General features: G+C 34.0%; 1 protein-coding gene across 2 annotated transcripts in view; it reads left to right on the top strand.

The window, feature by feature from the left end:
• Positions 1–23,034, top strand: part of LOC106459730 (transcription factor COE3-like) — a 121,559-nt gene that overhangs the window by 48,627 nt on the left and 49,898 nt on the right. For both annotated transcript variants that reach the window (XM_022386268.1, XM_022386269.1), the window contains exons 5-6: positions 3,256–3,329; positions 9,346–9,414. In XM_022386268.1, the coding sequence (XP_022241976.1) occupies positions 3,256–3,329; positions 9,346–9,414 (143 nt within the window). The remainder of the gene's footprint in view (positions 1–3,255; positions 3,330–9,345; positions 9,415–23,034) is intronic.

The following is a 23,034-nucleotide window of genomic DNA, read 5'->3' as shown; positions in this document are numbered from 1 at the left end:
GACTTCATTACTGTTTGTACACATAATGTCACTCTAGGTGTGTAATAAGACTTCACTATTGTTTGTACACATAATGTCACTTGAGATGTGTAATAAGACTTCACTATTGTTTGTATACATAATGTCACTTGAGGTATGTAATAAGAATTCACTACTGTTTGTATACATAATATCACTTCAGGTGTGTAATAAGATTTTACTACTGTTTGTACACATAATGTCACTCGAGGTGTGTAATAAGACTTTACTACTGTTTGTACACATAATGTCACTTCAGGTGTGTAATAAGACTTTACTACTGTTTGTACACATAATGTCACTCGAGGTGTGTAATAAGATTTCACTACTGTTTGTACAAATAATGTCACTTCATGTATGTAATAAGACTTCACTACTGTTTGTATACATAATGTCACTTGAGATGTGTAATATGACTTCACTATTATTTGTACTCATAAGAGTCACGGTTAATTTGTGTGATTCCTGGGATACGTTTTCGTCCATATTTGTTCACTATACGAATGCTGAGGTTTGTTGTGATAAATTTCCAAGTCTATTTACCCTGGAACTATAGCAAACAGAAAACTGTTATTATATCCTGGTGTTATATAAACAAAACTTCAATTACCGAAAAGAGAAAGTTTTAAGCGTACTCAACCATAGTGCCGCCTTCGAAAACACGCAAATGAGACGAATCTCGAACATGCATACATACGTATACGGTACTGGTATAAACACACAAGCTTGTGCTGGTTCTGACGACAAGGTTTCTTCTATTGATACAATACTATGATTTGCATCTCCCCTGAGATTATATAGGGCATACACAGAGAAAGAGAGGGGCAAGGGGAAGAGGTGTGGGGGTGTTTGCGTGAAGATATACCACACCGTGTCCTATTAGCGTGTTTTGATTTTGTTTGGGAAAGTAGATTGTTTCTGCCCCCTTAGATTAGTTCCTCTCAATTAGTAGAGCTTAAACTTACCAGAAAGGGAATACATCATTAAGGCATACATTAAATCAAGTGGAGAATATAGACTTAAAAGGATGACACATAGTTACTACGAATTAGAGAGAGATGTGTAACATCTATTGGAAATCTTCTTAAAATATTGTGTAGGTGTAGGTTAAATCTACGCGTTCTATTTGCGAAAAACAACTTCAATAACAAATTTAAGAAACTGTGCTTAATGCTATCAATTTTTGACTTATCTTTTCTTGACACTTTACATTTGTTTTATGAATATTCCTAACATTATATCATCTTAATCTCTTTGAGTTACTATAACCTTTATTCAGAAAGTTTTTGAAAATTTGGAACATAAACTGTTTGAAATCAACTTTTCACAGTGTCTTTAGTATCTTGTTTTTGAACGCGTGAGCATTCAGTTATTGCTATTTTTAACATTAACAGTTATAAGGGGTTAGTGTTGGTATGTTTATATTGTTTCAAGGATGTTGCCGTAGTTTCATTAAACAAGTGTTAAAATGTTGCTTCATTAATATCGAAATACTGCCATGTTAACGTTATCGTGTTGTAATGTTAAAATACTGACATAGTAATTAGTGTGTTCGAATGTTATGTTAATGTTATTGAATTATTCAAATTTAAAAATTGATTTCTGGTCTGTGCGTGATAATAGCTATTTCAAAGAAATATTTGAAATAACCACCAAATAAGAGTTACATAAAAAACATAAAAACGTATCATAATATACGAGATTTGTGTATATAAGTTCATTATAGATCTAAAAGCACAGGAATCCCACATTTTTTTAAGTGTGTCTGTCCTTAAAAACAATACATCTGGACTCAGTAGTTCGTTTGTCAGTTTCACCTGTATTTGTTTGATTGTTTGAAGTTAAGCACAATGGGCTATCTGTGCTCTGCCCACCACGGGTATCGAAACTCGGTTTCTAGTATTGTAAGTCTGCAGATATTTTCACCTGTAATGTCTATTCATGCTTTAGGTAATAAATATGACTACATTCTTGTCGAATACGCTAATGTTACTACAGCAGTTGCTTTGTTACTCTCGCTCTGCAAGGGTATTGCAATCGGGTCCGTGTGTGTGTCTGTGTTTCCGCGACCGAATCTCAAAAACTAATAAGCCGATGTACACGGACTTTTCACACAAGATGGGAAGTCAGTATGGAACAGCCTTCCCCAAATTTGGTCTGGATCCAAATATATATCCGGATTCTGGATCACTTTGAAACATTTTTTATAAAGGCTAAATTTTTGCGGTTTTCTGTTAATAACTCTGTAAAGTGTGATCGGAGTTGTACCAAAGTTCTCGGGCACATTAAGGTTGAGACTTCTCATCACACTACAAATATTATCCGGATCGTTGAACATTCTGGATCTGAGAAGGATTTTCTGAGTTTTCGAAGGTGAAATTTTATGTTATCCAATATAAATGCATACAATTGCGAAAAGGAGTGTCGATTGCTCTTGTTAATGTTGAAATACTGCTATAGTAACATTAGCGTGCTAGACTGTTACTTAAATAATATGGAAATATCGTTACAGTAAAATTATTGTGTTAGAATACTGTAAGTATCCCCCCAGTGGCACAGGGGTATTATCTGCGGATTTACAACGCTAGAATCTGGGTTTCGATACCCGTGGTGGACAGAGCACAGATAGTCCATTGTGTAGCTTTGTGCTTAAGTACAAACAAACAAGCTGTAAGTATATTACTTGATCTAAATACTGCTTCAGCGTTTCGTGGTTACAAGAATATTTTGAATTTATTGTATGGTTAATTTACAGTAGTTCTCTAATACTGTTAGTGTAATTAAACTGACAATTATAATTTTTGCATTAACTTATCTTTTCCAGGAAACTCACATTGCAATAATATTCTAAAATTAAGTGATTATGGTTATTCGTTTGGAAAAGCAAAATATGTTGGCTTCAAAAGTTGAAAACTTTCGCACATTCAAACTTTGTTTAGATTTTTTTCAGAAAATGAATTGTCACACCATTCTAACACAGCACTATTTACACTCCGTATATAGTTTTTACATATTGTGAAGCTGTAATTTTCAATTCTCACTAGAGAATGATATTTTATGAATCGTTAATATTTTGTAATGTAACAGGCACATTTCTTCTTATTTCAATCTAAAAAACTAAAACCTAAATTTTTACTTGATAGAATATCATCCAAGGATGGATATATGTATATATGTGTGTGTGTGTGTAGAATCATGACCTGTAGTACATCTGTGTCCTGTTCAAATTCCTTATAGGCTATCGTCTATGAGGGACAGGATAAAAACCCTGAAATGTGCCGAGTTCTGCTCACACACGAAGTCATGTGTAGGTAAGTGATGTTCGTTTGTTTGTATCTGTTTTTCTCAGGCTGTCGTCTACGAAGGACAAGACAAAACCCCAGATATGCGAAAAGTCCTCCTAACTCACGAAATCATCTGCAGGTGAGTTGTAAAGAACATGTTTTCTTCAGCGTGCTTGTCGCTTGGCAGCAAAGTTTGAGTGTGCATTGTTAAGTTGCTTCTTAAAGCATTCATAACATAAAAATATAATAAACACATTATACTGACTTACAATTTATGCTTATTTCGAATTTATGAACACAGAAGCGCAGTCACAAAATAAAAAAAAACTAATGATTCGGCCTTAGTGGAACATGTGGCAAACTGTTCGCATAACATTGAATGGGATAAGGTTCGAATACTTAAAGAATTAGGCTGAAAAATGAATTAAATATAAGAGAATCTCTTGAAATTATTAAACATTAAATGATTTTAAATAGAGATCTAGGCCCTGGTGCCATAGAAGTGAATTGTAAGAAATTCATTCTGTAGATGGCACTGTATAATATGCAAATTATACACGTGCACTTGCCGCTATAAAAATAAAAATAAATAAATTCCTGGTTTCTTCTGGTGTCTTGAAGATGGTGAAACTTTTTTCGATGAAACATATACAGTTTTTAATTGTATCTTTTACTTTTAACATATGCCATAAGTTATTGTGCATTTTTAAACGTTGAATGTTCTTACTTATTTTATGTATAACTTTGTCTCGTACAGGATACTATTAGAATATCAATACGAAACCCCAAAAGGGAAAAAGGTACATTAAGATTATGAAGAAAAAGTAGAGAAGCAAGTAAAATACATATATGGAAATGTACATAGTAAAGTAAGTCCATATATAATTTTAAACAAATGTGATTATTGGGCGCGGTATGTTTGGATTTCAGTTATCTACTAAGGTTAACATTTGGGTACATGAATTGCCTTATACTTTACTTGTTTCTTGACATCCCAACTGGACCTTTTGTCCGTTATTGTTTTGTATTGATATAATAAAACGCTCTCAGTTATGGCGCTTCTTACCGCCTGTTCTCGATTCACTGTACGAGGAATTAAAAATTGTTTGTTTATTTTTATCGACAAATAGAACTAAATAAACGTGTAAAAAATATAGGGATTATCTTTATATAGAACTTATTTCTCTTCAGAAACTTCCTGTATGCCGTAAACATATTTTCTAATGTGTTGTTGATCTTCCAGACAATAAAATGGTTACCGTTATATTGTGTTGTTGATCTTCCAGACGGTAAAATAGTTACCGTTATATTGTGTTGTTGATCTTCCAGAAAGTAAAACGGTTACCGTCATATTGTGTTGTTGATCTTCCAGACAATAAAATGGTTACCGTCATATTGTGTTGTTGATCTTCCAGACAGTAAAATAGCAACAACACAATATAACGGTAAAGTAAAATGGTTACCGTCATATTGTGTTGTTGATCTTCCAGACAGTAAAATAGTTACCGTTATATTGTGTTGTTGATCTTCCAGACGGTAAAATAGTTACCGTCATATTGTGTTGTTGATCTTCCAGACAATAAAATGGTTACCGTTATATTGTGTTGTTGATCTTCCAGACAATAAAATGGTTACCGTTATATTGTGTTGTTGATCTTCCAGACGGTAAAATAGTTACCGTCATATTGTGTTGTTGATCTTCCAGACAGTAAAATAGTTACTGTTATATTGTGTTGTTGATCTTTCAGACAGTAAAATGTTTACCGTTATATTGTGTTGTTGATCTTCCAGACAATAAAATGGTTACCGTCATATTGTGTTGTTGATCTTCCAGACAATAAAATAGTTACCGTCATATTGTGTTGTTGATCTTCCAGACAATAAAATGGTTACCGTTATATTGTGTTGTTGATCTTCCAGACGGTAAAATAGTTACCGTTATATTGCGTTGTTGATCTTCCAGACAATAAAATGGTTACATATATATATATATATTTATATTGTTTAGTTCGACAGTCATTTTAAATATAATTTCCAATTCCTAACAAAAAACAAAAACGTACTATTATCAATAGTTTGTGTATCATTCGTTGAGAGAACATCACAGCTACGCCTCTAAAACCTAAAGCCATAAATGCTTTACGTGTTATATAATACATGCTACTTTAAAAGCGGAGTAAGTCCCCTTTTTAAGAGCTATAAGGAAATAAATCAATGCTTGAAACTCAGAATATCAACATAATTTCCCCTTTCAATAAGAAATAAGCAGACAGTTAACAACACCAAACCCTTTTGAAAATCGTTTGAACTATATAGAACTTCAATGGTCTCTGGTGTTTATTTTTTAATACTTTCTAATAACAAAAAACTTCACGCTTTCTAAAAGGGTTGAAACATGCTTTATTAATTGTTATCACCTTTCTATAAGCGCTTCACGTAAAGGGCAGAAGGGACACGCCCTTCACTTTTCCAGTTAGTATGCATGCACTATTATCAAAACTAGATTAGGTTGACTTCACTTGTTTTGCCCTCCTCTACACTTTTAAATAAAGTTAAGCAGTTATCTTACCCTCATGTGCTTTATATCACGTATATATGGTCAAATGTACCTTTTATGATGATCTCTGTTAATCTGGAAACAAAAGTAATTACTAAGAATTTCTAATCAAATATGATCACAGTATAAAACTAACTATGCATGAATAAAACAAGTTTCGTATAATAAACTAACTAGAAACACCAAATTTTCTATAGTAACCTAACTAGAAGTACTTAGTGTCATAAATCAATTTGCAAAGCAACCAATCATATATTACGAACAAACTGAAATACTCGTCAACTGACGGGGAATGTCTAAACTTAATGTTTTTAAATGTAAGTTTAACAGCAATCATATGTTTCAAAGTAATAACTTTAACATAAACTTTATGTCAAAATTTTAAAATTATTACAAAACTTATTCATAAACAACATTTGCAGTTTGCTTTCCACCTACTAACAAATAAAGATTTTGAGGTGATTCCACCCTTGAACACCCTACATCTCATTGATCTTGAGAAAAGTATGGGTGTTTGAGAAACAATCCAGCAACTTTCATTCTTTGACCTTGAATGCCTTTAGGATATTCAACATTGTCTAAACTCTAAAGCGTCAACCTGCCAAGATTGTTTAAAATTGACTCAATAGGCTGGGAGTAATTAACCAACAGGCTTTACAAAATAGAAATAAGGTTAAGTTCAGTTTTGACCACCTTAGGACATTCCTCATAGTTCATAGTGTTTACGTACAAATTTTGGTTGAGATTGGTCCAATACGCGCGAAGGAGTTAGGGTGCAAACAAACATATATTATATTAATATATATTGAAAAAGTGGATCGAATCAATATTTGAGTACCCTTAACTATTACGTATAATCCCAATAATATTTCATTTCCTTCGGCCAGATTAGGAGATTTAGATTAGCCCTCGATACATACGTTAAGCCAACAATACAAACTAATCTATTATTGCTACCTTTAGCCTCATTCCTTTGAATTTCCTTGAATATTTTCATTGAATCCATTCCGTTTCAATGTTGATCCGACATGGCCAAGTGGTTAGGGCGCTCGACTAATTCGAATCCCCGTCACACCAAACATGCTCGCTCTTTCAGCCGTGGGGGCGTTCTAATGTGACGTTGGTAGAAAAATAGCCCAAGAGTTGGCGGTAAGTGGTGGTGATTAGTTGCCTTACCACTAGTCTTACACTGTTAAATTAGGGACGGCTAGCGCAGATAGCCTTCGTGTAGCTTTACGCGAAATTCATAACAAACAAACCGTTTCAAATTTACTCTCACAGTCTCCCTCTATATATTACATTTAAAATTAAATCTGTTTAGTCAAAAACACATCTTAAACAAAGAAAAAGTTGAATTAAATCACATTTTAGATTACTGTGTAATGTATTCTGCAAACGTTTTCGCAATATTTGCAAATTATTTTGTTTATTTGTTAGCTATTTTCATAAATCTAAAACACAAATAATTTTGTATAATGTGTTTAAAATGCTTTCTTTGCTTTTGTTTTATATTTATAAAAATATAAACCTGGTACAAAGAAGATTTTTAGCTGTTCTTAGTTACATGCAATTATCGTCTTACAAAACTTTAGTTAATCCCTTTATTCATTTTTAGTTTAAACACTTGTAATTGTGATCAATTATATGGTTATAGTTTAATATCATAACTGTTCGCTTTGGTTTTCTTTCATCTTAATAGTTAATTTCTACAGTTCCTGCATTTCCATTTCAATAGCTTAACTACTTTTTTGACACCATCGTTTCAATGCTGGCATCTCCTTTTGTTTAATGTTTTAGTTGGCCTCATCCTCTTTCGTTTTTTCCTTAATGCCATCATTGGATCCGTTTTAAAGTTTTAGTTGATTTGTTTCCGTAATTTAATTTGTTATTTTTCACTCCTTTGAGTTTTGCTATTTTTTTTCGGTAGTTGGATTAAGATAATGTTAAGCAAAACCTTTTGAAGTTTAGTAGGAAATGAATCTGTTGAATTGTAGGTAATCTTCTACTGTTTGTGCTCTAATAATTCACACCATTAGAAATAAACGAAAAAAATAGATAATAGAATAGTATCAACTTTCGTATTAGTTTTTCTGCAAAGAGATTCAAGCTGGAACACGTTTAGAGAGACATGTATAAATGACATCGAAATTCTGAAAAAAACTGACGAGTTTTGAAATCTATTTACTTAACATGGATGTTTATATATATATATATGTGTGTGTGTGTGTGTGTGTGTGTTATGATGTCGGTATCAGTGATCGTGAATTTTAAAGTTTGCAGCTTAGTGATCAAATCAATGATCACATTATTTTTGAGAATGCAGTTAAAATATATATGATAACTGTTGATCGACAGTTGTGCATAATGCAGTTATAAGATACATTTTAACTAGTGATGGACAGTTGTGCATAACGGAGTTAAATGACACATTTTAAGTAGTGATAGACAGTTGTGCATAACGCAGATAAATGATACATTTTAAGTAGTGATGGACAATTGTGCATAACGCAGTTAAATGATACATTTTAAGTAGTGATGGACAATTGTGCATAACGCAGATAAATGATACATTTTAACTAGCGATCGACAGTTGTGCATAACGCAGATAAATGATACATTTTAACTAGCGATCGACAGTTGTGCATAACGCAGTTAAATGATACACGATAACATGTGATCAACATTTGTATCCTCTGAAGAGCGATTAAAGGGTATACAGAATTAATAACATTAAAACTTGCATGAGACTGAAATCACGATTTATAAAGTGACCGTGTCCAATATTAGTGTTAATATTATAGAGGAGGTTTGTTAAACTGTAATCTAATATTGGAATGGCTACTAAAACATTTCAAAGAACTAAATCTAAAGGCTTAAAAATATAAGAACTGCAACATTTTTCTAAACGCTAAATGTATTGTGTATTGTTTGTAAGTAAGTAAGCACAATGCTACACAATGTGCTGTCTGTACTGTGTCTACAGAAGCGATCGAATCCCTAATTTAATTTGTGTCGTGAAGTATTACTATTTGAATCATAAAGATATAGGTATTAAGTTTATGTATGCAAATAATTGTTTTAATTGTACATGTTCTAGTTCTGTATTTTAATCTAAAAAAAATACGTTTCCTTTTAATAACCAAAACACTTTTAGGTAAAGTGTTATGAAGACTTACAAGTGCGCCTTGTTATTACACAAAAATGTTTACTATTATAAGGTAAACGTTTCTTAAAGAGTAATAAGTTGCTCGCATTATTTATTATGGATTAACTTATATTATTTTCCAAGTTAATTATATATTGTTTGGTGATATTGTATGCTAATCACGGTAAATGCAGCTAACGGTATAACATTATTGACATTGTATTAAATGCTAACGTCTTAAAGTATGCAAAGGTACGAATCTATAATCCTGTAATAAAAGTAATCGGCATTTCTCAGAACTTTATTGTGATTGGCTATTCTTATGTTTGTTGATCGTATAGCCGTTGTTGTGACAAGAAAAGTTGTGGGAACAGGAATGAAACCCCGTCGGATCCAGTGATTATTGACCGGTAAGTCACAAAATATTCTATCCTTCAGTCTTTAATGTTTAATACAATACGAGTCTTATATTTCTCCTAGAAATTATATTTCGGGTCCCGGCATGGCCAGGTGGTTAGGACGCTTGACTAGCAATCTGTGGGTCTCGGGTTCGAATTCTCGTCCCACCAAACATGCTCGTCCTTTCAGCCGAGGGTGGCGTTATATAGTGACGGTCACTCCCACTATTCGCTGGTAAAAAAAGTAACCAAAAGTTGGCAGTGGGTGATGATGAATAGCTGCCTTCCCTCTAGTCGTTTCACTGCTAAATTAGGGATGGCTAGTGCAAATTCAAAACCAAACCTTATTTTTCGACATAGACATTGGAACAGCACTCCCCTCCCTCCATGAATATCGAAAGGCTTACGATTTCTCCAACTTGAATTGAATGTTTGGTCGAAGACTCGCTATAAACAGATTAAGATTTGAAATTAAGTTGGAAATAAAGGATCAAAAAGATTAAGGTTGAAATAAAAGAAGGTCGTGTAAGTTGTCATCGAAATGCTTATTTTCAGGTATTTCAACCAATTTGGTTGTCATTTATCTTAAACCTTAATGATATTCTTCTGTCGTAATAGTTCTGTAACTGTATACCAAATGTTTAAAGTAAAACCTAAGGATGATGTTGACGATGCTTTCTCTAGACATCTCTCAATGCCATCATATTGTATAAATCAGCATTTTCAGTTAAGTTAACTGCATTTATCAAGCTATATTATAATATCCTTTATGTAAAAACAGAAATTATATACTGTGCTATTGAGAGCACAAGTTTAGTTAATAACTAACAAATGACGAAGCTCTTTGAGCTTGATGAAACTACATTAATACCACAATGAAACAATCTTCATGTCACAATCTTGATATATTGAAGTATAAGCTAGTTAATGACGTTTAACAACTCTTTATGAGTTTAGATACATAAAAATATTTGATTTTGATAATTCATTAAAATTTTCAAATTCTCGTTGTTTCCTTTTTCGAGGCTATAAATCATTTATTTTATTAGTGTTATCTTTAATGTTTAAGTGAATATGATTTTTCTCTTGCAGGTTTTGTAAAAACTGCCATTTTGTGTTTTGATATTGACAAATAATGGAATATTTTCAATTTCATGTCTGACTTAGAACTAAATTCTTCGATGAATTTAAGGAAAATTCTTGATTCTCTCATTTAAAAGTTTTGGGGAAGAAAAGTATAAAATAAATGATAATCACTCAGATCTTTCAGTCGTCCATGAAACCTGAACCAGATAGAAATGTTATCACTGTGGATTATAAATGCAAATCCCTGACAATACTTAATAGAGGCCACGCGTCCTCTATAGCTCCTCTGACTGTTCAAAACGGGTTCCCGCGATTTTGGGATAGATTGTTTGGAATATTGTGAGGGTACGCTACTTAGTGTTCTCATGGCCTCTCCTTCAACTGATAGACTTCACAGTGAATGTTGATAGAAACGCGCTGGGAAATTGCGTGAAAGTCACGTGCTTCTTCTAGTTTTTGAATAGTCAGGAAAAGGATATCAGTACATACCATCATCACATTTGTGGTAGGACAATAAGTTCCGGAGACGACACCAGATGGTCCAATTAACAATTCATTTCTGATCGCATTAATGATAAAAAAACTTGAAAACATTTAAGCAGGGAATAATGAAATTATCCATTTAAAGATACTAGATCGCACTCAGTAAGTTTACTAAGTTGCAAATAAAACCAGTTGAATGTACAGTTTAATCGTGAATCGTGCAAATCGTCTTCCTTTATATAACCTTAACTGCGATTTATTCAAAATTCAAGTACATTTCTAGACTTAAGATATATCGTTAGAAGTCCCTTATTGACCACCTTGAACCATTGCATAACTTTCTGTTTACTGCCAATGTTAGTCTGTCGTATATAGTGGGAATAGAGTGGTAATTTTGAATAACTGTCTTCTGATTGGTAGACCTATGAAGGACGAAGCTTTATTACATGGTTTATCTGTTCATCTTTGTCTAAGTTCAAAAGACTTTTGCTTTCGTCTTTTAATCATTTGTAAATGCATTTAAGTGTTTAGTACAGTCCAGTTTGTACCCTTGTCCAGTTGAAGAAGCGACACAAATGTTTATATAGTATTATCCACATATTACTTATAATTTAAGGACAACTAGAGACCTGTTGATCTATCTAGGCTGCATCGTCAACTAAACTAAACTTTAAAATAAATTACTTTAAATTAACTGTATCCACCACATCTGAAGGTAACCTATTCCAAAGGCCAACCACCCTGTTAGAAAAATAGAGCTGTCTTAACTGATGATGACTTCTACCCTGCAAAAATTTAAACTTGTATGCTCTGGTATCACCATCTTCACGATTAAGTACGCAAAAGATGATACATCAACATTATCAATTTCCTTAACAATCTTAAACACATTAATCAGATCCTCTATAACTCTTCCTTTATCAAAAGAAAACAATTTCAGAGTCTTTAACCTGTCCTAGTATGACAACCTTTCCATCCTTGATATCATTCTAGTAGTCCTCCCTCTGAATAATTCCCAACAATTCAATGTCCTTCCTGAGGTAAGGAGCCCATGACTGAATACAATACTCCAAATGCGGCCTAACCAATGACCTATAAAATGAAATTATAACCTCTTTAGACTTGTTTGAAGTATTTCTGTCGACACAACTTAAAATCCTTTTTGTTCTGCTACTAGCAACATCACATTGCTTGGGTTGTTTAAGAGATTTATCAATTAAAACAACAAGATTATTTTCTTATATAGCACTGTTAAGGTTACTCACAATATTATGATCTCCCACATGCATTACTTTGCATTTATTATAATTAAAAGCATCTGCAATTTATTCGCCCAACTCACCAAATGATCCAAATCCTTTTGTAAATTAGCAGCATCCTTCTCACAGCCAGCAACACCAAAAACCTTAATATCATCAGTAAATTTAAATAATTTATTTACCATTTTTTCATCTATGTCACTGATGTAAATCAGAAAAGCAAAGGCCCTAAGACTGAGCCCTGAAGTACCCCACTGGTGATATTAATCCAGTTTGATTGAACTTCATTTGTAAAAAATACTCTGCTTTCTTCCACCTAGCTAGTTTTTTATCCCATGAGCCAACCTATCTCTCATACCTAGAGAAATATTTTTAAACAACTCTTTTATGTGGCACCTTGTCAAAGGCTTTCTGAAAAATCGGATACACCACATCCACACCTGTACCCTCATATGCAAAAATAGCAACCTCTTCAAAGAATGCAAAATATTAGCAAGGCAAAGAAGGTTTCCCCTAGTGAAACTATACTGACTATCCAACAAACCTTTAAACTTTGTTAAATGCCTTTTCAAAACATGTTTTGTAAGACTTTCAAAACTTTTCTCACCACTGACGTAAGACTAATAGTCCTATAATTATTGAGATAATTTTTATCACCTCCCTGGAAAAGACAAGTAACATTAGTCAGCTTCCAATCATCTGGTGCCTGCCTATCCACTATTCATGGATTTACAAAAATTGTAGCAAGTGGCTAACATATTCAATCATTAATCCACTTCAAATCCCCCTGTGGAAATATCAAACCCAGAGATTAATCACTCATTAAATTCACAGTTTTTCTTTAATAAGATCAGAATTAATATGATCATCTTGTTCAACCTTTTTTCATCTAGTTGGGATGAAGAATATTGTTTAAGTCTTCAATAGTAAAAACTGAAGAAAAAGAAGAATTTAATAATTCAGCCACCTCATAATCATCAGATATGAGCCTTCCTGTTTCATCCCTCAAAGGTCCTACTCCAACCCTTACATTTTCTTGTATTTAAAGTTAAAGGAATCCTAAGTATTAATTTTTACATTTTCAACCAACTTTTCTTCATATAGTTTTAGATTCTCTAATTTATTGTTCGACCATCTCTCTTGATCTTCTATAATTCTTCAAATCTTCCATCATAGAAGTCGACTTAAACTTCTTAAATTTATAAGGCTTTTTGTTAATTATATCCTTTATACCCTTTGCGAGCCAATCTGCATTTTTTTTTAAAACTGCAACCACTTTTTTCTATAAGAAACATGCGTATCTTAAATATTTTAAAACTCACCTTTGCCTGCGTCATTGTGTGCAGTTCTTTTTGTTTTGCCTTGCTCTTTAATCTTTCATCATCTTGTCCTTTTTCACAATGTTCAACTCCTTACTTATGTGACTCTATTAATCTTTGCTAATCCCCAGTTACCTGCCAGCTAGATCCCGTATAGGCTCCCGTTCACTGTGACTGTACCTTACCATACATTCAGCTTCGGAACAAAATGAAACGTCAGGGCAAAATAAAATTGTTATAACTGTGTTGAAAGATAAAAGTTTTATAACTTCATAGCAACATAGAACTTCCCTACAACTTAAAACAGTAGTAACTTCAGCACGAGTTAAAATTGCATAAGTTTCAATACAAAGTAAGCTGTTGTTATTTTTAACATAAGGTAAAAGTGTTATAATATCATGTTCATTATGCTGTTTTTTAGGATGAATGGAAACTGATGAGAGTTTTAAGCTCATATGTGTTTGCTCGACTTGGTTTCTCTCTGAAACCTTCAAACGTTTTTGAGATAGTTCTACTTAATCTTATATTAAATATGCACGGTTAAAATTCTCTAAAGGAATGCCCAATAGAAATGCTTGTTTATGCGATTTTGAAATATTAACAGAAATTAATTAAACCTCTGATTATACTTCTTGGGACAAATCAATTCTGTGAATAAAAAGTATGTACGAAAATATCTGCGGCCTACTAACCCAGACGTGGTCGTTTTATCGTCTCGTAAGTTGGGTGACCCTTGTTTCTCGTTCTCCAACTAAGAGCGACCACTAGGCCTAACTGTTAGGCCCCAGCTGGGCCAGCCAGATAACTATTTATCTGAACAGCTGACGATTCCTGTTTCGTTGCAAAGTCCCTACTATGTTGAGTGAGAAAGGAGAAACTGGTGTTGTTTTCCATTTCAAAAGAAGGCATATATTATTAAGTACAACAGTATACTTAGTTTTTGGCTTAAGAATACACATTTCACCACGTTCCTTTACTTGAGTGAAAATGTCATGTTTCTAAAAAATAAATATGAAATGTATTTGAAGTCGTGCTTACTAGTGGAGAGTTGCTCGTAGTTAAAGAAGGGCATGTTAATACGTTCATTTGATATACATACGGGATTTAATGTATTATTAATATCAAGTCATAATTATCTTAAAATTTCCTATTTCAGAATTGATTGTTACTGTAATATATAACAAGTGAAAAAATATTTAAAAAAATTGAAAGTGTAGGAATGGGTGAACCAAAAAAAAAGGAAACAAGGTAAGAATGGGCATGATGTAATAAAACTTCCTCTGTAAAACTTCACAAGGGGGCGTGTCCAACAGATGGTCAATCCTTATTTGTTTATTCTTTCTAATCTGTACAATAAGCCAGGTGGACTAAACTTATCAAACTTAGTTATATTTATCATATAATGACTAGAGGTTTCTGTGAATCGAATTATTGGAGACAATACATGTACTATAAAGTCTGTTTATACGACACCAGAAAAATCTGTTATTCGTGTGGACTCACAACTTGTATGTTTTCTTTTTTCTTTACAACTTGTTACTCCTTTTGCAATTACATGAGAAGGCAACAGTATTTCGTACATTAGCTATATAGGTGGATTAAAATACAAAGATAAAAATTTCTATGAGGTTTCTGTGTATCAACGTCATGGATTCGTTACTGTGTATACAAAAGTAGAAGAATCATAGACACATTTTTGTATGTACGCCCACCATGATTCGACACCCGGATTCTAGCGTTTTAAGTCCGCAGACATACCGCTGTGCCACTGGGGGGGGGGGGGGAAGTAGGCATGGACCAGTTGTTGGACACGCCCTCTTGTGAGGTTGTATAGTGAAAGTTTTGTTACATCAAGCCCATTCCTACCTTGTTTCCTCACTTTTTGGTGCACCTATTTCTACACTTTCATTTTTTAAATGTTTTCCCACTTGTTAATGCACCTGTTTCATACAAGGTGACATGATCTTACGTATCAGTTATTCCTTTGTTTTGATATCCTGTATATATATTAACAGTGTGGGTGTGCACCATAATATCATGGTATGTGCAAATAATGGTGTATGTGTTTTTGGTGTGCATTCCCTTCACTCATGTGTATGTGTACACATTGTGACTGTGCACGTGTGCTATACACGTGATGGCACACACTATAGTATGCAGTGTCATTTGGGTGATGTAGTGTGAGTTATATGGTTGTGTGCATGTACTAAGGGTTGATGAATTATTTAATTAATTTAATTAACTACTTCGCGCTATCACTAGTACACGGTTCCTAGTACATTGTTCTAGATGATGCACTTATAACTATGGTAAGTTTGTTTGTTACACAGCTAGAAGTCTTCAACAATGTCAGTCAGTGAGATTGAGAAATTTGTGGTTTTGTGAATTTTTTGTACCTGCTCTGCTGACTATCTTAAACGGTTCAATGATTGTAATTTTATATGTGGTTTGTTGACTCTCAGATACATTTGAAGATTCATTATTTGGTTGTTAAAGGTGCATATGAGTAAATAGTTTCTATTGGATGTATCCGCCCCATTTCTACTATAACTACTACCATACTTATGATATATACTGCGGTATTTCTTTATAGAATAACTGCATGAAACATCACTGGAAGAGAGCTAATTCTGTCCTTTAATGATATAAATGAAGTGTTGAAATTTCGTAGGCTACTTAACCAGCTGGCTCTAATATTTTCGGATTTAATTACATGTATTATTTAAAATGTTAAGTTAGTGACCTATAATCATCTTTATTATTTTCCAAAACGCGCACATTTTGTTATACGTTGTATAGTTGATGTTATTTGTTAATATTTTAACTTATTTCTCATTTTATTGATGTCGTGAAGCGTTATTGGTAAGTTAGGATCTATCCCTCCCTTCAGTGGCACAGCGGTATGTCTGCTGACTTTTACTGCTAGAAACCGGGTTTTGATACCCGTGGTGGGCAGAGCACAGATAGCCATTTGTGTAGCTTTGTGCTTTATAACAAACAACAACAACAATTGAACCTCCTTGACCACTGTCCCAACGACGGAGGTTTTCCTACTACTTTTTCGTTAGCTTTCACAATCTCTTAAGATTATATTTAAGATTATATTACGTTAGGCGAATATTTTTTTACGTAAATCACAATATGTTATCAGGCTACAATACGTCAGATTTTGTCTTACAAGTACCACTACCTAACGACTATGTTCCACAATGAAATACAATATTCTGGCACTAGGTGTCAGGTTAATCGCGTATAAAATTGTAATTAGACAAAAAAAAATATTGTTTATACAAATGTTGTTAGTTCAAATATACATAAAACTAGCACGTGACGTCATATTTCCAAAAGCATTGATTTAAATACCCCGTAAGGGATAACTGTTTAAAAACTGTTGCAGAAGTAGTACCTGTATATATATATATGTGTGATACAACAATAATTCATAAGCGTGTATAAGTGATCCTGAATGACTGTATGAGTACACCTGAACTACTTTTCAAGTAGATCATCTGTGGATGATCACTGAAGGGGCGAATATCCCAACCATCGAAGTACTTCGTGTTTGAATTAATAATGAATACGTTGCTGGTCACATGTTATGAAGGGACGCCAACTCTTTCTTATAATTACTAGGGTATAATGCACCTGTCGCGAGAGTTAGATTGAGCATAGTCTATCTAGGGATACTCCCTTTTCGTTTACTCTGTGTTGATGACGCAAGAACATCAACTTTCTGCGACAACAACGTGTGCTAAGTTCTTGCTCTGACATTGACAAAATGATTATTTACATAATGTTTTGCGTAGTTTCGGAGGTAATCATAAGTTCATTCGAGTTCTTTGCATACTGTAGCTGGAGACTGACGGTGACTTGTTTGGATAGGTAAGGCTTTACCATCCTAAACCGGACTGGTTTGATGCCATATAAACAGTATGTAGAAGTCCCGACTAGGAGGGTAAAAAAAACAACATACACACACACACACCACGAAGCTCAACGTTGATTCAACCATATTGTACATCCTCTCTGAGGTAACTTCATTATCAGAATGAGGTGCCTGAACCCTCTTTTCACTGCCTCATAAATAAATAAGGACGACATACGGCGAGCGGTGCTTCCACTAGATTGGATAGACAGAGCTCAGTCCTTGTCCAGGAGAGACAGACAGACAAAGCTCAAGAGCTGGCTACCACAGTCGGTTGAAGCATACGAACTTACTTGAAGCAACTCTGACGACTCTCAATGAATTCCAGAGAACACTTAATGAAGTAAATGGAATCAATCCGATATCATCCTACGTCAGAAAGAGTACGCGAGTGCTTTAATTTTGTTATTGCCTTTACCTTTGTAATAGCGGGGCGGCCGCGCGCCTTTGTAGAAAAGATTATGCCTATTTAGATTTCGAACTTGCATAGGAGCGGAAACGGAGGGTGAAAGCTTTTTCCTCTTGAAATTACTGTGATTATATTAAGGCATGTCTGACCCGTTCAGCTGTTATTACAACCAGAAAATGTTGCACGGACTTTGTTAGTTTTAAAAATTCGTTTAAAATATATGTTAGACACTAAAAGTGAGTGACTTTATTACGTATAACATAACGTATTCAATTTGGTTCTTGAAATCTGAATCGCTAATTACAAGTAAACCATTTGTGGTATTTATATTAAACAGGTAAAAACAATTATTGTGTGAAACCCTCACTATTATGTTTCCCTGTATGAAACTTTCACCGTTATATTAACGGATAAGACAATCACTATGTGAAACTTTCACCTTTATATTAACGGATAAGAGAATCACTACGTAAAACTTTCACCGTTATATTAACGGATAAGACAATCACTATGTGAAACTTTCATCATTATATTAACGGATAAGACAATCACTACGTGAGTCTTTCACCTTTATATTAACGGATAAGACAATCACTACGTGAATCTTTCACCTCTATATTAACGGATAAGAGAATCACTACGTGAAACTTTCACCTTTATATTAACTGATAAGAGAATCACTATGTGAAACGTTCATAACTATATTAACGGATAAGACAATCACTAAGTGAAACCTAGCCATTAAGTTAACATATAAGATAATCACTAAGGGAAACCTAGCCATTAAGTTAACAGACAATACAATCTCGCTATAAAACTTCCACCTTATGTCATTTAGCATTATATAACGAGTACGACGTTGAGTGACTGAAACTTTTACAATTTTTAACTGCATTCTTAATATCGTTTTTTCTTCTAATATTACTCCTTTATTGTTTTTCGGACTTTCCTTCAAAATAGTTATGAAGTACGTTGATTTTCCTGTTGTAATATATCGTAAATTTGATCAAACTTATATACATAAACCAATTATTCATTTTAACTTTAAAATAAACGGGATGAAGAGGTATTTGTACTCAGTTGGATATCTTTAAAACATGCATTATCAAATTTAGTCAAAGTAAACTTTTCATAGATGTGTTATAATAATCATGTTCGCATTGTTAAAGACATTTGAAAAGACGTAAGATCTATGAATTATGAAGCTATTTGGACGTAAATGATATATAAAATTTGAGAAGCTGAAAGATAACACATAAAGAACATTATTCATATATTTTTTACCGTATTTTATCATCACAGCATTACTAGATGGCTCATTATACTAAAGAAAAAATATGTCACAGATTAAAAGCTTTTACGACTGTATAAGTGGTATTATTTGGTCAGAAGTTCCACTGTCACATAAACAAATTAGATTTGATGACAGTTTTCAGCATTTATTCCGTAAACGTTTATATAATGCAAACGACTGGTTGAAAACTTCTTCCAGGGCAGTGGTCTAGTTTTAGCGTTCCACGACTGTGAATCCGAGAATTCATGGCTCACGTCCCTTTGTCCCCAAAAATCGCTTCGCACTGATTTCTCTATAGGAGTGACGTTCAAATCTCGTCATTCTGTCAGACGAGAGTAGCCCAAGAGCTGACGGTGGGTACTGTTGACTAGCTGTCTTCCCTTGAAAATTCTGAAACATACAAACAAACATCCATGAGAAAATTCTATAACTAACTGCAATGTTGTCGGAGTGTAGACAAATATAATAATCAATTATACTTCATTCGTACAGTGTTTATATTATGTCATTGTTCATTAAATTGGTAAAAGAGTAGCCCAAGAGTTGGCGGTGGGTGATGATGACTAGCTGCCTTCCCTCTAGTCTTACACTGCTAAATTAGGGGCAGCTAGTGCGAATAGCCCTCGTGTATCTTTGCACGAAATTCAAAAAACAAAACAAACACACAACTTAAGAGTATATTCTAAATTTCTTAAACGATGCGTCCCCACCGCTGTTTAGGCTCGCCATGTTAAGACACCTTCTTCAACTATATATATATTATGTAGTAGGAGGAGTGGTTGATTCCCTGAATATGAGCTCGCTACGCTATCGTGAATGGACTACTTCTATAAAAGGTGATTCTTAAATGATGTGTATGATATTGGAACCAATGAAAACTTTTCACTCAATTAGTGAATCAAAGTAGTTCAACTTTAACGTGGCTTCTGAACTCTGGTTTTAAGAACTAGTACATCTGTTTGGAGTCTAACTAAACAACAATACTGAATTGACTAGATATTTAATCATGAAACTACTTGGTTTACGACTGGAAAGCTTTATATATGTGTGTGTATGCGTTTTCATGTTGAATTGTTCAGAGTTGATGTGTTTTAGATACTTACCAATACAGATCTACGCGAATGAGACTGAAATCAATGCCATTCCAGTGAACACAGAATAAGTTGAAGCTGGTTTTAATACAGACATACTTGAATGACAACTTGTAAGATAGTTCCAAGAAGGTTTTTACTAGAGAAACTGATCAGGAACGAAATGAGGTGGTCTTTAAACAATCAGCTTTTACTTTTGTTGCAGGCTGACGAGGGAAAGTCTGCCAACCTTTTGTTATATTTCCACTTGAGAAGACCTTGTATCAAAAGGTGCAGATTGAGCTCAGCTTCATGGAGCACACTCTCCCTCGGGAGGATATAATCAATTATGTTAATTATTCACAAGTGATGATGGCGCTGTGTTGCGAGAAGTCTCCAAGGAGTCGATCTTGCGAGAAGTATATCGTAGCGATCCATACCACGACACGCACTAACGACGCTGTATCTTACACTACATAATTGGTTTGGCTAGACCGTTAAAAAGATTACTCTGTATCCTTTGTGTTTGTAATCAGCCAATCTTTATATTGCCGCGGAAATTTATCAAAACGGGTTCATCTGAACAGAAAAAAATTCAAGCCGTTAAACACAACTTGAAACTTTCATAATTGTAAAGATAAGAGCCACGGCAGTATTGAAACCCTACATAAACTAGGGCAATATTTAATTACAAGGCAAAGTTGGAAAGTGCACTGTGTGAATTCCAATGAAAAGATGTGTTAAAAATCAAGAGTTAAAAGATCAATGAAAAAAATGTATTATATCTTCTGCGGAGATAAATATAATCATTTTTTTATATTTCATAAATTTAGTTAGAGTATTATAAAGAACTGAAACAGTATTTTCATGCTATCGTAGTAACTGGAATTCAAAAGACTTTAGCTCAAACCACCACTACGTTTTCTTTGAAAGTTCTACATAGTAAGCTTTACATGCTGATATTGTTTACACAGTCTTTTAACACCATGCAGATATTCACAGTGCACTTTAACACATATTGAAACATCTCTATATTTTGTAATTATTTATGATACCGAACGGCTTATTTATTCCCGACAGTCTTCGTTTCTCCGATCTGTAAAGTAAAATAGATCCGTTGTTAACGTATTATATTGGGTTCTCTTGGTGTATATATGTAGCGTCTTTCAAATTTGGATTTCAATTAAATTCTGGCATCACGACTGCACGTGGGCTTTAACTTTAATGTTTACTCTTCTTAAAGGACGACATTTACGACCCAGCCCAAAGTTTTCTTTGCTGACAGTGGCTCTTTATAAATCTCTTTTCTGAGTTTCTAATGGATGCCATCTTATTTCAACACTTTCTTTCGTTTCGATGAGCAGAATGAAGGACAGAGAAGAAGACCGCGGTTACATTAGGCCCACACTTTGCTGTAAATGTACCCTTATTGCGCTGACAGCAGGAATTGCTTCGACATTTTTGCTCTCAGGTTTCTTCCTCTCTCTCCCATCCATCCATTTATCCAGGAATTTGATGGAATAGCCCATTTTAAAATTCTGAGGTAGAAATAGACAAAGTAGTGAGTGCAACTTTTAAAGTTTAAACAAAACATGAACATCTGTACCGATTGTCGCTATCTAAAATAAGTAAGGTTGTCTGTAAGAAGTTTAGAAATTAAAATAGCAAACATTAAAATCAATTTTGAACATTTGATTTGTAATAGATACCACAGCACAACTGAAAAATAAAACATGTACTATGAAACTGTTATCTAGAACGATTTAGGTCTCACCGACATATTGCCAATCAATGATAACATTTATCCTACTTCTGTCATTTCTAATTTTTGTCAAGGCTAATAGAAAACGCATTTTTATAAAGCGATTTTACACGGTTTACGAAACTAGTGTTATGACATTATATTACAAAGGTAAAAAAACAACAACATCGTTTTACAATCACTTATAGTTAATTTTTCCCCGTAATACGGGATTCAATTTCAACTGGAGTTGAAACTTTTCTTTGAGAGTGGGATATGTTACTTCTTTTGCCTTTCATGGACATTTTTTCATGCTTGATTTTTCAAAGGTTGATAATAATGTACACTGAGTGGTCAGCAAGTAAATAGACACCACCTTTTCAGAAAAAATGAAATTTTTCAGTCATATTCACATGAATTGATATATTTATGATTTAATTAATATCTAATAGATCTTCCTTTCGCTTCATGGAGTTCGTTGATCCTTTGGGGCATCGTGAGAATTATCTCGTCAATTTTAGATTGTGGGATTTTCGCCCACTCTTGCTTGGAGTAGATCGCTCTTCGAAGTTGGTTTTGTGGTTATTTCTTGACCTGCCAGTCGAGTATGGCCCAAAGGTTTTCGATAGGATTCATGTCAGGAGATTGGCTCGGCCAGGGCAACTTCTGGATACCATTTTCTTCCTGCCACTTTTGGGTGTTTCTAGCAGTGTGACACGGTGCTCCATCTTCCTGGAACAACGTGTGTTCTTGTCCACGAAACCCGAGGAATAAAGTGGCAAGAGTCCTTCCTCCAATATTTCGACGTATTTCGCAAAATTTATGTTGCCAACGCACTCCACTAAGCTCGATCTCCCACCAACCCAAACAGCTTCCCAAACCATCACGCTGAAACCACCATGCCTCACAGTTGGCTGCAATCTGTTAAGTCAAAACTCTTGGTGAGGCATTTTCCAGACCCATATCCTTCCACTGTCCGAAAATTTAGCGAATCTTGATTCGTCTGAGAACAGTACGGTCTTCCAAAAGTCCAGAGGCTTTGTCAT

This window comes from Limulus polyphemus, unplaced genomic scaffold (assembly GCF_000517525.1).
Source record: "Limulus polyphemus unplaced genomic scaffold, Limulus_polyphemus-2.1.2 Scaffold654, whole genome shotgun sequence".
Lineage (NCBI taxonomy): Eukaryota > Metazoa > Arthropoda > Merostomata > Xiphosura > Limulidae > Limulus > Limulus polyphemus.
The sequence above is the reverse complement of the archived record's forward strand: the minus strand, read 5'-3'. Positions and strand labels throughout refer to the sequence as shown.